This window comes from Alligator mississippiensis, chromosome 7 (genome assembly GCF_030867095.1).
Source record: "Alligator mississippiensis isolate rAllMis1 chromosome 7, rAllMis1, whole genome shotgun sequence".
NCBI classification, from domain to species: Eukaryota; Metazoa; Chordata; order Crocodylia; family Alligatoridae; genus Alligator; species Alligator mississippiensis.
In genome coordinates this window covers 2654335-2670876 of record NC_081830.1, presented here as the reverse complement: position 1 = coordinate 2670876, position 16542 = coordinate 2654335, and the positions used below count along the sequence as shown (strand labels likewise).

Sequence of the window (16542 nt, the reverse complement as noted above, 5' to 3'; positions counted from 1 at the left end):
ACTAGGATTCTCAGAGAAGCCAGAGGAAGGCTACGACAGACTATGGTTTTATTGTAATATTTCTGATTTAAATGTGTTCATGTTATAATAATGCTGCATGCCTCTGTTTCCCTGATGAGCTTGTACATGGGGAATGAAAAGTTTTATGATATTTGAAACCAGAGTTGTGGGGATCTGCCTAAGTGATCCATCAAAGACTAATGAGCTATCAAGTGACAACGAACTAATTTTCCTAACTTGACACAAAATAAGTAGAATTCAGGCTATTTGGGCTTTTCTCCCTGGCATCCAAGAAAGATAAAGACCCTGCTCTGAAAGGTTCTTCTTAAAGGCAACCTTTGACCGGGGCTTGCTACCAGGGTAGGCTATACAACATGGTGCTTCCCATAGCAGGCAAGACCTTTCCCATAGCAGGAATCTGGACACTGTGCGAAGGCATGTCCATCTTTCCAGGAGAATTTCCCCTCTCTTTTTTTAGGGCTGTCTCTTCAGTTTTATCCCCCCACCCCCTAATTTCCCTCTCATAGTATCATGATATCATAGTAGCTAGGGTCAGGAGGGACCTGAACAGATCATCTAGCCTGACCCCCAAAGTGATCTCCTCTCCCTCTAGGCAATAGGCTCCACCCTTTCCACCAAGCTGGAGAAGCTTGTGGTTTTATTGTGAATCTTACAGTATAAGCTGTTTTACAGAAAGTCCTCATTAGTAGGAGCCTCATTTTGCATTAAAAAAAATCACATTTCTAGACCTCACACTTAAACCCCTAAGTGCCACTTAGACATTGTAGCTGAGCACAGGGGGTGTCTGCCACTTTAAGGGCCTGGAGCGGGCAGCCTCCAGGTGCCTGATTAGGGCAGCCATTTTAGAGGCAAGGGCTGCCTATATAAACAGGGCAGTTTGGCTGTTGGAGGTAGGCAGCAATGCTGGTTGGCTGAAGGGCTGCTGTGAATGACTTGGAGGTAAGGGGTCCTGGTCCTGGTCCTGGTCCTGGTCCTGGTCCTGGTCCTGGTCCTGGTCCTGGTCCTGGTCCTGGTCCTGGTCCTGGTCCTGCACCCTGCTGGGAGTGGGTGGCCTGGTGGGGCTCTCAGTGGCGTGGGAGCCCCCAGGAAATGCCAGGCCAGTTATCACCTGGTGAAAGGTGGGTTGGGGCACCTTAACCCCGAGCTCCCACCACCACTGGGTGGATTACCCTTGTGTTTGTTGGGGGGCCCAGAGGGCCAGTGTTGTGAGGGGCCCAGAGAGAGTGGACCCTGAGAGTGTGATTGAGTACAGAGTGTGGTGCTGCGGTTGCCCCTTGGAGAAAGGGAGTAGTGGCACAGTGAGGCCCGAGGATGTGAGTGAGCGGCTAGAGACCCAGCCTGAAGGGGAGAGTACCCTCGACTGGCTCAAGCTGGGGCCAGGACTATGGGAGTCAAAAAGGCCAGGGGCCCACCGCGAGGGATGCCCAAGAGCCGGGGGCCTGGGGTCCCAACTGGCCTGGAGGTGGGCCAGGGCCAGGTAGCCGAAGGTCCCAGAGGGACCACATCCGAGAGGGGAACATGGCTTCGGGGGGGCTAGATAGCCCAGATGACAGCGGAGTGGCCACCTGATAGGAGAGGATCATAGAGGGGTCCTGTATGGATGATTCTGGGGCCCAGTGTGGGGCCGGTGATTATGGGAACACCAAGATGCCATCTGCGAGGCTTGGGCTGTGGTATTAGGGGAGGTCAGAGCCGCAGAGCGCCCCCCTGGCATCAGAGCAGTACAATGGGCAGCCTCAAGCTTAATTGGCATCGGATTGAATCCATTATCATCAAAGGCGTGGCGGGTGAGATAGGCAGGCGGTTGGCCCATTGAGACAGGGGGCGGGCCCTGGAGATCGGCCCCGAGTAGGCCCCCTGTCACAGACATCTTTTGGGTGAAATGGAATCGGACCCTTGTAACTGGGCCTGAGGAAATTGTTCCAAGGATAAATACGTTAAAGAGTTGGGGTATACAGATCCCATTGTGATAGGGAGATACTCAACAAGGGCACCACCACGCTCAACTATTACATTAATTATAAAATTATAATATTATAATTATTCATGCATGTATTTTCCAGTTTGTCTTACAAAATGTGTTTCCAATCGCGTTGTTTTTGATACATTCTAATAAATATATCTGTTTTCTTAAATGGGGGTTTTACTTACATTCAGAAAAGTCATGGAGGAATACCTCAAGTCTAAAAAGGATGAGAACTACTGGCCTAGGCATTGTGGATTCTGTTTTAGCCAATCAAGGTTTTTTGTTTAAGAAATGCTCATTGCAGGTTACTTTGGGTGCACTCCGTACCCCTCGATAAGGTAAGTCCCTGCCAGGAAGCTAAGTCAGAAGATAGCTCTGTGAGGAGGCCACAGATAACTAGGGTGGAAGATTAGAGACCTAAGAGTCAGGTCTCGGAGACCGAAGCCATTGGCTCATCCTCTCTAGAAGCTACTTTTCAGCTAGGTTCAGGATGTCTTCCTAGAGACTCTTTAAAAGTGGGGATGAGGGGGCCAGGTCCCAATCAAGAACTTCCCTGGGGAATTCATGCTCAGGTTGGACTCCTGAATATTGGGTTCAGCTTGTGAATTAGTCACTGTCCCCTTCGTGTGGCCTTGAACAAGTTACTTGATCTATCCTATACATTAGTGCTGCCTTTCTATACAATGGAAATAATATTTCCCTGTCTACAGGAGTGTTGCGAGGATTAAATCTGTTACTGTTATGAAGTGCTCTGATAATGTCATAATGAGGGGCATAGGACTTGTGTGGTGGAATATTTCCTGACAAATGTCAGCAGTGGTTTGGGTGCCCAAGTCTGTAATGGTCTTCAGAAAATCATGGTCATTAGGCTAAGAATTTTCACCACCACTTACAAAGTTGGACTAAAATTAGAAATTGGTAGGAACTGGTATACAATGCATTGGGGTGACCCATAGCACATTGATTCCAAGAGCTATAACCACCAATATAGCTGGAGACGATGGTCTCTTGATCTGGTTAACTTACTGGCCTTACTACCACCTTCCCTGTGAGACCATGGGTGAGTCCCTCAGCACTTTTGACCCCGATCAATGAAGCTGGATAATAATTCTTTCTTATGACAGCTGTCTTCAGATTTTTAGTGGTGTTAGAAGCTCATATTCCACTGAAATTCAGTGGCAGCTGGGCATGTCATTCTTTTACTAATCTGAATATCCCAAGCTTAGAATACATCAGTGCTAGGACCTGGCTGGTCAGGCCTGGAGGCCAATTGGGGAACCAAAGATAGGAGACTGAGGTAAAAAAAAATGAAGTCAGAGAAGGTGGGCAGAATAAAAAGTGAGCAAAATCCACAAGTGAGCCAACTTGGAGCAGCAGGAGGTCAAGAAGCAAGAAAGTTAGAGTGTGGTTTTGAATGAGGAAGAGATCTATTGCCCAGATGCTTCCTCTTCCTCTCTCTGGTTTTATAAAAAGGAAGTTGATGTTGGTGATGAGAGCCATCCACTCAGATTTTCCCCCCCTGATAACAAGAAGGCAGTGGAAAATGTGTGGGGACATTATTACAGAAGACACAGTTGTAAAGAGAACAATGACTGATGGCAATCCAGGTCCAGTAGTGTTAGGGCACAAAAAAACTAAAACAAAAAGGAAATCTACCTAACTCTAATGATACTTAAACGAAACAAGCTGCCTATGGAGATCCTTAATAAAGTTTTGCAGGATGAGTTAGACCTGGCTGCTTCCTGAGATATTTGTCTATTTGATGCTAACTCAGTGCATTGTGGGTAGACTAACATGACCTCCTGTAATCCCTTTCAATCCTACATTTTTATTCCTCGTTTCAACCCCGAAACACTTAACATGTTCTAGTAGGCTGGACTCTTACATGCGTTTATTACAGCTCCATCAGGGCCCTGCCTGTATCTTGTAAAAATGAAAAGCAACGAGAAAATAAGAAGACATTTTCCTTGTTGTCATCCCTCTGAGACCTTCTCTTAACCCACCACTTCCCTCACTGCTAATATATAGTACAGCAAATGGACCTTTGTTCCTACACTTAAAACACCCCCCTGTAAAAAAGAAAAAAAAATCCCACAGATCCATCAGCCTACACAGATGTCCCACTTATTTACCCCTGTTTAACAAAGATGCCAACTTTTTTTTTTGCCTTTGCTGAGACACTCAAAGAGCTGCTGCTCATAAGCAGGCAGCCGTATGTATGTAGGCAGCTGGAACCAGCTGGGGTAGTTAAGCTGCTGGCAGCCAGGCCCACTCAGGTAACCAGGGACAGCTGGGAACAATTTATACTGCCTGCTGCTTTGACTCCTGATTGTTTGTTACCTAAAACACTGCAAGAAGCACAAGCAGCCAGACCACCTAGATATTTGCACTCCTGGCTTCTTCCCCAGCATGCCCACCTAGATGCCAGGCTCCTAGGATACTGCAATCCAAGTCACCAAACCTCCCACCCCAAGTTCTTCCCAAGCACACAAAGTAACACCCCAAATTCTATCAGGCGTTTCTGAGAGAGGTTATCTCCACAGTTACCTTATGGACAGACTGAACCAGACCCCAGAAATCCTCAGCCATTCCCATTAAGATGCCCATAATCCTATCTTCTCTACAGTTATGTCCAGCCATCTCTCAAAAACCCCTCTCGTATATTCCCACCCAGTTTGCCCATCTCCCTGTGACACAGGCTAAGGCCTCCTAGACACATGGAGTGTACAGGAAGCATGGTATCCATGAGACTCTAGGTATAGCTATCAGGAACTTCCAGGTAGCAAGAGAGGAGCAGACCAACCACAAAACTATTGCAAGTAGTGGCAGGGCACTGTGTGTGCTGCCACTTTAAGGACCTGGAGCTGGCAGCCACCAGGTGCCTGACGAGGGCAGCCATTTTGGAGTCGAGGGCTGTCTATATAAACAGGGCAGTTTGGCTGCTGGAGGTCAGGTAACAACATCGTCTGGCCGGAGGGCTGCTGAGATCATCTGGAGGTAAGGGAGGAGCTGTAGGGGATGGTAAGGAGGCTCCTGGTCCTGGGCATGACCTAAAACTACACCCTGCCGGGAGTGGGTGGTCTGGTGGGGTTCTCAGTGGCATGGGAGCCCCCAGGAAATGCCAGGCCAGTTACCACCCCAGTGAAAGGTGGGTCGGGGTGCCTTAAGCCCTAGCCCCCACCACCGGGTGGGTAACCCCGTTTGAGTGAAGGCCCCAGGGGGCAGACCCTGGGAGAGAGTGAGGGGCTAGAGACCCAACCCAAGCGAGAGAGTACCCTTGACTGGCCCATGCTGGGGCCAGGACCAGGATGGTCAAAAGGGCCAGGGGCCCACCGCGAGGGACGCCCAAGAGCTGGGGGCCTGGGGTCCGACTGGCCTGGAGGTGGGCCAGGGCTGGTAGCCGGAGGTCCCGGGGGGGGATCACACCGGAGAGGGGAAAATGGTTTTGGGGGGCTAGGTAGCCTGGTTGAAGGTGGAGAGGCTGTCTGAATGGAGGGATCATGAAGGGGTCCTGTTAGGATGATTCTGGGGCCCATTGTGGGGCTGGTAATTATGTGAACATCAAGATGCCATCTGCGAAGCTTGGGCTGCGGTATAGGGGAGGAAAGGAGCCACAGAGAGCGCCCCCTGGCATCGGGGCACCAAAATGGGCAGCCTCCTGCTTAATTGACATCCATTAATGAATCAATTAACATCAAGGCATGGCAGACGAGAAGGTGGGCGGTTGGCCCAAGAACAGGTGGGAGGGCCGCAGAGATCGGCCCTGAGTAGGCCCCCCTGTTACACAAGGGTAACAGTAAAACTTACCTCTTACTTTAAATATATGTATATACATTTCTGTATGCAATAAAGAGGTCTACATTACAGCCCTCAAGATACTACAGCCCCCAGATCTCTTGCAGTCATGCCCAGCCAAATTTTGGAGCCCCTAACTACTTCCATTCAGTCTCACTCGGACACATCCTCAGCTTCTCTACAGTCACAAAGCGAAGCTTCAGATCCTGTTGCCCCATGTAGTATCTCCCTTCCCATCTTCCCTACACACACAGCCAACAAAATCCAAAATCCCTTCAGCCACTCCTACAAATATATGCACATACATATCCAAATAAATATATTGCTAGTAAAATGCTGTCTCCTTACTCCAATCCAGACACACCCAGAAAATGTGCAGGGTCCTTCAGCTACTTTCGCCAGCAAAGCACTCGGATAGTCCCTAACCAGCTTTTCTCATCTGTATACACAGCAAGACCTTAGAGCTCCTTGGTCGCTTCCACCTAGAGAAGCTACAGGCCAGCTTCTCTACAAGCACAGTGAGGACAATGCCTTCATCTGAGCATCAAGATCCCCCCATCTCCAGCTCCATCACAAACTTAGTCTCACAGGCTCAACTCCTCAGACTTCCAGTATAACTTCCAAACAGATAAACCTTCTGGCATGCCAAGGCAGACTCCAAACATCTTCATAGGCTTGCCTCGCCAGATCTCAACCTCCTTCAGCCGCTCTGATACAGATCTTCCAGACATGCCCATGCTCAGTTTCCACAGAGGCAAGCACAGCCAGCTATCAAGCCCGTTATCAAGCCCAATCTAGAAACCCACACCTCAGATTCCCAGTTCCAAGCTACTTGGACTGGAAGGACTCTGCGTGCCATACTACTGATATCCAATAAAATGTTGTTTTATTGGAGAAGAACTGACTGTTTCACTGCTTGGGACTGTGGGTGCATCCCTTTGCCCATTCAAAGGTAAAGTCCTTTTCTCAGGAGCTGAATCAGAAAGTAGTTTTCTGAGGGAGGAACATGGATAACCATGGAGGGACAGGGACTGAAAAGCTTGGGGTCTCAGGGTCTGAGAAGCTTGGGGCTCACTTTACTGCAGAAACTGTCTGGGGAAACTTCTGGGCATGATCAGGGAGATTAGAGAAGGCTGAGGGTCCTGAGCAAGCACTTTTTTGGGTGCATCCATGACAGGCGTACTTCTCAACTTCTTACCAGTCAGTCCTGCTCAGAGTCCTGACTTCCCACCCCCCCATACCTGACTTCATCTTTCCTTCACTTACTCTCAGCCCTTCACCCCTGTTCTGTTTCCCTCCACCCCCAAACCCACCATCTTCATCTTTCCCCCTGCCCAGCCCTGAAATACCCAGCACCTCTGCTTCCCCTCTGATGCCTCTACCCAGATTCCAGAGGTCCTTCAACTACTCCCATTCCTCAACTTCCCCCATCGGGCACCTTTGCCCCAACACAGCAACTACCTCCTAGAGATCCCAGCTTCCTAGCACCTGGCTTCTTACACGTACCTCCGTCATCCCCTTCTTACCCAGCTTCCATGTCAGAAGCCAATACACAAGTTAAAAATCAATGTCAGAAGCCAATACACAAATTATAAATCAAATTATTTCTATTAAATCCCACATATGGTCCAGCATAAGACCCGTCAGCAATAAACATTTATCAGAACTGGAGCCTATAGATGGTCCAAAAGGGTACTAGAAAGAAAGGAAATTTCAAAGGCTGCTAAAACTTACAACAGAGTAAAATAGAATTGGTATTTGGGTACCTAACACCTCTAGGGGCAGCATTAAAGCTGTTCCCTCAAAGCATTTTCCTTTTCTTTTTTTTTGTTTGTTTGATGCAGGTATTTCTTCACTCTCACTTGCAGATGTAGTAACTATGTGCTATAGATGTCCACACACGTGCTTTCAAAATGCAGTGCTGCCAACTCTCATGATTTTTGGCGTTGTTCTTAAAGGCTGCACTTTGGGAATGTGAAAACCTTAACTCTTTCTTTTATTTTTTTACATATACGGTAAAAAGTGTTAACCAGCATTTTACTAAGTGGAATACTCTATTAACTGGAATTTACAATATCCCCCAATACAAATCCTCACTTTAGCAACTGCAATCTTTGCCAAGTCGATCCAGCATGTGCATGCACATCAAGTATTTGCACTACAAGTATGGCACTGTCTTCTGTATAACTCTCAGATAACCAGAATTTTTAGATAACTGGCTCCCTCTCCTTACCCCACTCATGCCAGATAACAAAGCTTTTACTCTGTGTGTGTGTGTGTGTGTGTGTGTGTATATGTATATATATATATATACACACACACATAAAGAAAGAGCTAAGTTTTTCATATTTATGAAGCACAGACTTTAAGAACAACACCAAAAATCTGGCAATACTGAGAATGTTACTTAGCACCCTCAAGATTTCCAGGCCCCTACAAAATGCCTACTAGATTGGGGTCTCAGTCCTCAGATGAGGGCTCACAGGAGCTGCTACCATCTAAGCGAATACAGTATAACTTCATAAATCTGGATATAAAAAACCCAGATTTCTTGGAAATCTGGCACTTTTAAAAATACACTACATTGGGGAGTAGCAGCAGCCAGTCCTGGAGCAGCAGAAGGGGAAGCTTGCATGCGGCAGCTGCCACTGGCACTGCCATCCACCACTCCGTGCCACTGCTCTGCATGCGGTTGCTACCCCGGGACCGGCCGCTGCTACCCCCTTCTTCTCCCCCATTCCACAACCGATTGCTGCTCCGGTTTCAAAAATCCAGAATTTTCACATTTCTGGCACATGCTCGGTCCCAAGCATGCCAGATTTATGAGGTTATACTGTAATAATAAAAATAGAATTAATTTTTACGTAGTCCATCCTGCCACACTTGCCACAATTTCTTGTTCAATTCCTGTTAAACTTGCCCAGGGAAACTCAGCTGCTGACTCTTTTGCAGACTCTACCTTCTCTCACCTCCCTCTCTGGGGCTTTAATTGCAGATGTGTAAATTAAAAATGTTGCAAATAATTGAGTTTCACTCAAATTCCAGGAAAGGCACAAAGGGATTGTGGTTTGATGCTTAATTCAGTTAAGGGTTTTGGCCAGCCTAAGGGAGACCGACATTAAGTGGGTGATTGGATCTGAAATGCCCAGAAAAGGGAGTATCAATCACTGAGGTTAGAACCCCATCAAAGGTGCACAAGCTAACATTGCTGAGTCTATCTAATGATCCCCCAAGGAGCAGGCAGGGCTACATTGCTTCCTTATCTCAGCTTCTTTCTTTAATTGGAGGCAGGACAAGCAGGTTTCTAACAAGTCCCTAGGGAGTCGCAGAGCGGCAGAAGCCAACATTAACATGCCTTTACTTCAAGAAAAGTGTTAGCATCATTACATACATACCTAAAGAGGAAAACCAGTGGTTTGTGATTTTTTTTCCCCCAATACCGAGGGACAGATGAGTCAGTGTTCACAGAAATCATGATATTGGGGCGTTGGGAAGAGGAGGCAGTGTTTTTTATTGGAACAAATGCATTGTTGAGAGAGTTTCAAGCACAAAGTACTCTTCAGGTCAGTACTTGTATAGCATTATAATAATCTAGCCAAAAGCAAGGTGAATGTCCACTGCACAATTCCAAGCCTTTTTGTTATGACACATTATTTAGTAATTGAGTTTACAAATAGTTTAATATCATATTCTTATTATTACCTAGAAGGCAGGGAAGATCTGCCTCTTATAGATTAAACACCTCAGAAATGCATTGGCAAGTCTGGTGTTGATCTGTTCCTGTTTGCTATATAAAACACAGGTAAGATGGTTCCTCTGTTTCTGGGAAAGAAGGAAGCAGAGCTGGTTAGAAAGGACTATGTGGTATGTAAAACAGAGTGGATTGGCCACCTGGACGCCCTTGGGCATGATATTCATCCACTTGCATCTCATCAGAAAGAAGATTTCCCAGTGTACCTGAGCAAGTATTTTATGTACAGTGATTGTAGTCCACTTCATTCAGCTGGGCATGGTGCCATCCATGAGCAGAGAGAAGGAGTTAGTTGTATTAGTGTGAAGACAGGCAGACGCAGGACAGAGCTGCACTCTATCGAGTAGCTGATACAGATATACATACATTTTCCTAAGTGACAACTTAGTTCTATTACATTCTTGTATGTAATAATACATTATTATATATTATACTATAATATAATTCTATGCATAGCCTATAAGATGCAACTCTGCCCTGCCTTCTGCCTGACTTCAGACTAATATAGATAACTGCCTCTCCCTGCTCATGGATGGCACCATGCTCAGCTGAATGAAGGGGACCAAAATCCAACTCTCAGCTGCCCTTAGGGATCATGATGGGACGTAAGGGAAAAGACAGTCCCTAAAGTATGTAGGGCCCAGGCTGTTTAGGGCACTGTAGGTGAAGACCAGCACCTTGAATTGTGTCTAGATGTTTATGGAAGCCAGACTCTGGACCACTGGAGAAATGTACTCCAGGTGATCCACCCCCATTGGTGGTGAGCTTTCCTAGGTATGCACATTTCGGTGTCCACACTATGCAAAGAATGGCCAAAAATGATCAGGTACGCAGTTAGAAAACTGACAAAAGGAAATACAATTCCTCCTGAACTATGATCCTATTCCAGCCTGCTCATGGACTTGAGAAAAACATTCATGCATGAGTTTTTATAACATATCTTCATCTTACTCTTAAGAATGAGACACCAAAATGCAGCAAGAAGGAGGAGAATCTGCCCATATTCAGTATCCACAGCAAACTGTATTCATAGACTTCAGTATTTACAGACTTCTACAGATTCAAGCAGGATGGAATAGGATCCCATTTAGGAGCATAAGTGGACATGGGCATCTAGTAGGAACAATAGGATCTGGCTTTAGATGTCTAGAGAAAGTCAGTCAGCAGGGCAGTCTAAGTTGAGTGCAGGCACCTTCAAGGTTAGGTAACAATTGAAAGGGGGTCATTTGGATGGTAGTTTTAGCATAGGGCATCTCAACTTTGCCCTTATCCTGATATAGATATCTATATATCCGGGATCAGGCTCTAAGCACCTGCTTAGAACATAGTTCTTCAGTCCAGCGACCAAAACAAGATACGATGGTTGCAAATAGAAGTGAGCCAAACCACAGAGAAAATGAGGGACACTTTTTCTTTGTAACTTTGAGATCAATAAGCTACTGGAGGAACAAACCAATATGTGTGCTGGAACCTAATTCAAAATAATGACGGGTGTAATTGAGACCCGAGGTTTTTCTATTAATGTTTCTATGCATTCAAGTTTTACAACAACTATTAGATTTGAAGCACAAAATAATTTAGAGAAGGCCTAAAGACTGTATTAGGCATGAGGACAGACGATGATCATATTCTCTTTGGAGATTAGATCGGTGAATGATTGATTTGTGATCCTAAGAGGAATGTCTAAAGTGACCAATAACTGGAAGCTGACACTAAATAAAATCACACTAGAAATAGAGAGTGGAAGTGCACAGGAGTACAAGTACCAATACATAATAAGTGGAGGAGGAGGGGAGAATTTTCATCTTTTGTTACAAAATCTCATTCTCCGCTCTGTTAGAGGTTCTAGAGTTTTGCATCAATCTGCAAAAAAACCCCAAAACCCAGCAATTTGCAAGCTTCTTGAGATGATATCTGACTTTGTTTTTTAATGGAAAACAACCCCAAAACCAGCATTTTAAAGGTCATTTTCATCAATTTCTATCTAAGATTGCCTAAGTTATTTTTCCCTCTCCCAAAAGAAAATGACTCGGGTTTCCTTTTTCCCTACCCTTCCCCTCAAATGTAAAACTTCTCTCAAGAAATTCCCCTTTTTCCAAACAGCTCTAATAATCCTATAGACAGTCATATCCTGTGTGTACAGCCACCATGGGATGGGGTCAACTGAACTCTACGCTTGGAAGAAGAAGCAGTAGATGGATTTGTCCTTGTTTATCCTATGTCCCCTTGTGAGGGACATAGTTTGCTGACTGCTTTTCTCAGGGCTTCTTTGACCTCTCTGTTCCTAAGGCTGTAGATAAGGGGGTTAACCAAGGGAGTGAGGACTGTATAAAAGACAGAGAACACTTTGTTCAGGTCCCCTACTGAGCTGTTTTTTGGTGACAGATAGACAAATGTGAGGGTGCCATAGAATACTGTCACCACAACGAGGTGAGATGAACAGGTGGAAAACGCCTTTTTCCTCCCACTGGTGGAAGGGATTCTCAGGATGGCAACTATAATGCAAATGTAGGAGGTCATGGTTAACAGGAACGGGGAAATCTCTACAAAAAAAGACACAACAGAACTCACCAAAGTGATCACACTGGTGTCACTGCAGGAGCGCTCTAGTATTGGGGTGAGATCACAAAAGAAGTGATCAATGACATTCGATCCACAGAAAGTTAGCTGTGCTGTAAAATACATGATGGTTGAAGCAAGCAGGATTCCTCCTATCCATGACCCAGCTGCTAGCCAGCGACAAACCCTGCTATTCATAAGCATTGGATAGAGCAGGGGTTTGCATATTGCTAAATACCGATCATAAGACATCACAGCTAAGAGATAGCATTCTATGGCTGCCAGACAATCAAATATATAGAACTGTGCAATGCAGCCCCTAACCGAAATGGTCTTGTCCTCACTGAGGAAGCTGGCCAGCATCCTGGGCAGGATGGTGGAGATGTAGAAGGTCTCCAAGCAGGACAAGTTCCCCAGGAAGAAGTACATGGGAGTGTGAAGGTGCTGATCAGTAGCAACCAGAACAATGATGAGCACGTTCCCAGCCACTGTTACAATATAGATCACTAGAAATAGCAGGAAGAGAAGTATGCGATATTGCTGGACATTCCCAAATCCCAGGAGGATGAATTCTGTGATTAATGTTTGATTGTTCCCTTCTTTCTCCATGAGGTGTGGCTCGTTTTCCTCTTTCAGTTTTCCCTGTAAAGTGTGCCTAGAGTAGATTAAAAAAAAAACAAAACAATTTAACAGAGTTGGCAGCAAAGCCGAACAAGGTAAAAGATTAGCTGCCTGATTTTTATCTGCTATATACTGGCTTCTCAGAGGCCATCAGGGTTGAACCCACCAAGGGAGTCTGAGCTGCATCCAGCCATGAAAGAGAGGTGAGAGACCTGAGCTCTCGATTACCACCTCTGTGCAGTAACGTTAGGAGTGGTCATGGGATACACAGATACATTTAGTCATCGAGGCTAACGTGGCCTCAATTCTTGTTATTTTTATTGCACTTATGTTACCATAATTCATAAAAGCCTTAGTTAGCAACTGGGACTGTATTGTACAAGGTGCTGTACAAGCAGGCAACAAACTGATGGCTTGGCTCTAAGATGAAATTTTCTGAATAGCACCAAATAGATAGATACAGAGAAATGGGGAGTACAAATACACTATGGGACGCTGTTGAGTGTGCCAGACAGGGTATCTGCACAGGGTAGACAATACCAAGCAGAAGAATGGTACCAGCAGATCTTTGCCTAACAAGGAAAAAACACTAAGCTTGAGTAACTGCCCAGAGCCCAAAGGGAACACCCTAACCCACACAGACAAACACATACATACCTGGCGCTCTTACCTCCTCACTGAGTCACCCAGAGACCTGTGCTGTCTTAAAGTGGGCACTTTAACCCAACCCGGTGTGTGTGTGGGGCAGGGGGGGATGTCTGTTGGGATGAGACTGCAACCCTACTGCAAGAGAACAGCTCATGCTTTCTGAGATCTATGAGCCCTGGAAAGTGGCAATGCAAAGACGGGCAGCCAGGGGTTTGGTGTTCCAGGGGAGGACATTGCCTCCTTTTTTTTTGTCATGTGATGTGTAGAGCGGCCACTGAAACACCAATTTTCAGGGGCAAAAAGAGTTGGCATGAGGGTAAACACTTCTTCATACCTTGCTCCTCCTCCCAGCCCGATAGCACCCACCTTGTTTCTGCCAACTGCTGCCCCTGCACTGTGCAATGCTGCCACCTCATTACCAATCTCCTCACTACTGCTCTGCTCCTCCGCTTGCCAGCACCAGAGCTGGGACCTGCACTTCTACCTGGAAGGAGCAGAGTGTGTGGAGGAATGGGGATGGAAGGGTTTGACAACCCCCTGGCTCTCCAATGCTCCTTCCCTCTTTGGGAGCTCATTTCCAAGAGCTCATGCCCTGCTTGCCCAAACTCTACTGCACAGAGCAGTAATACTGGGAACTACATCAAGATGGGAAAGGGAAGTCAGGAGAAGCATATGCCCAACCAAACTATAAGCCCATAGAGCAGCCCAGGCTGTCCTGCCTCTGATTTGGGTGAGTTTTCCTCCCTCAGTTATAGTTGGGATTTGACACAGCAATGATAACACTTACTTTTAATGATCAACAGGCAACAGCAACCTCTCCATCAAAGGCACCTGCATATGGGAAGCAGAATCTAGGTGCTCCCTTCAATGTCTCTTGAACCCCACTTTTCTTTTCAAACACCTACATGTTGCTGGGCTGGGCTGGACTAGTCTTGCTTGATGGATATTGGTTTGCATCTCACACAGAGCATTAATGCTGCCTGTTATTGTCATCTTGGAGAGTTTTTATGGGAAAATTGGTATGGTGTCAGATCTCCCTGGGGACTGCTGATAATGATCACTTTTAAATTGATCTCATGGGCTGAATTAATATTATGGCGTGTATCAATGCAAACATTCAAGCCATTATAGTCATCATTTAGCTCTCAAAGGAAAGTTCCCTGTTTATCATACATTGCGTGCCTGTGTGACAAGTGCGTAAGTGGCTGAGTTATACACATCCATCACTTTAATAATTGCTTTCAGGAATAATAATTCATATTATACAGAATTCTCTTCCATAACCATGAGTTATATCTTTTATGTAGCAAGTTGATTTTCACTACTTTCTGGTACCATAAGAAACAGGAAGCAAGCACACAAGGCCACCATATACACTGTGAATATCATGGGTACTTCACAGGGGAACATTTCTACTACATTTTGTTCTCACGTCATCTAATGGTGCTTTATTCCTTGAACAGAAAAGGGAACCATTTCAAAGTGCAACTTTGCAGAAGAATCAGCCAAAAACCTGTAGATTAGGTCAAGACCCTGGACTATAAGAATACAGGTCTTACTTTCTTGCTGTAAATTCAGCTATATACATTGGAGAGATCTCCAAGGTGAGTGTCCTAGACCTATTGGCTCCTGGCTTCAAACACCCATGCCAGCCACCCCACAAAGTCTGCTCCTAATTATGGTGCATTAATTCTTGTGTAGACATGCCAAAAATGGATTTAATAGCAACCTTCAACTACCTGAGGGTGGTTCCAAAGAGGATGGAGCTGGACTGTTCTCAGTGGTGGTAGATGACAGAACAAGGAGTAATTATTGGGAAAATCTCTCTCGCTAGGAGAGCAATAAAGCACTGAAACAAGTTACTCAGAAAGGTGGTGGACTCTCCATCCTTGGTGGTTTTTATGACCTGGCTAGACAAAGTCTTGGCTGGAATGATGCACTTGGGGATGGTCCTACTTTGAGGAGGGGGTGGACTAGATGTAACCTCCTGAGGTCCTGTGCAACCCAAATTTTCTATGATTCTATATGTTGCTTAGGGAGCTGGAAACTGCCCTGGAAGTAAAGGAGCTCTGGTTCTCATCATGGACCCTGCTTTCAGTGGGAAATAAACTACCTAACTTGCTTATTGATTTTATACAGTGGGTTTTAAATGCCGGACAGGGAGAAGCAAACAGTTGTGTCTCCCAGCCCCTCTGTGAGAGAGCATAGCGTTGGTACACAGCCACTGCACAGAGGGTCTGGGAGCGACTGAGACCCTGCAAGCTGCGGGGAGCTTGCAGGGTCTCCAATCCCCAGCATGAGGCCGGGAACATGGTGCATGGATCGGTGCATGGAGGTTACAGGAGCGGACTGAGATCCCAGAGCTGCTTGAGGTGTCCCAGATCTCTAACTCCCAGCATGAAGCCAGAACCATGCTGCACAGGCGGTGCACAGAGGGTCCAGGAGTGAACTGAGTTCCTAGGAGCCACACAAGGCAGTTTGGGTCCTCAATCCTAGCATGAAGCCAGGTGCACAGTACACAGTCGGTGCATAGACGGTCCCGGGAGCAGACCAGGGCCCTGAAGCTATGAGGACAACTCGGGACTCTGATTTGGCATAAGGCTAGGCATGCTGCTTATAGATGCCATCAGTGCATGGGACAGTGTGCAGAGCTAAGAGATGGCTCAGGCCAGGAGAGCCCTGAGCAGCAAAGGGATGAGTGGGTCTGCTGAGAGATATGAGTTAAGCAGCAGCCCTGAAGGTGGGTTGCGATATTCCCCTAGTGAAGCAATTCAAATGGGTTGAGGGGGTCCATGGGGGCTCTGCAATTCTTTTCTTTTCCCTCTCTTTATTTGTGGGCACTGCTATGGCTCCAGGGCTTCAAGGCTATTCCTCTGTTCTTATAGAGACCTAGCTTTCGTATCCGTTGTTTCTGTGCCTCATATTTTGTGACCCCTGCGCCTCATGCTTTGTAAAGTGGCATTCCATTAGACTGTAAGATTTGCATGACTGTTAAGGAGAATCTTGCTTTGACCCCCTTTTTGGCTTCCTCAATATAGTGTTTGTATTGACCTGTATATTAGGGCTGTGTGACACGGCAGCGTTCTGTTTTGACCAATGTTTTTCCATTTTGTTGGAACAGCGTTCCATTTTGAATTTGGTTTCGAGTCAAAACAGCTGGCCCCTTCCACTCCATCGAAAC

The 16542-nt window shown here is 46.2% G+C and overlaps 1 protein-coding gene across 1 annotated transcript; it reads right to left on the bottom strand.

The window, feature by feature from the left end:
* Positions 1 to 11744: 11744 nt before the first annotated feature.
* LOC132251487 (olfactory receptor 9G4-like) lies at positions 11745 to 12701 on the bottom strand. The gene has a single exon (XM_059731319.1). It carries the CDS (start codon positions 12699 to 12701, stop codon positions 11745 to 11747), a length of 957 nt encoding a protein of 318 aa, XP_059587302.1.
* Positions 12702 to 16542: the final 3841 nt, after the last annotated feature.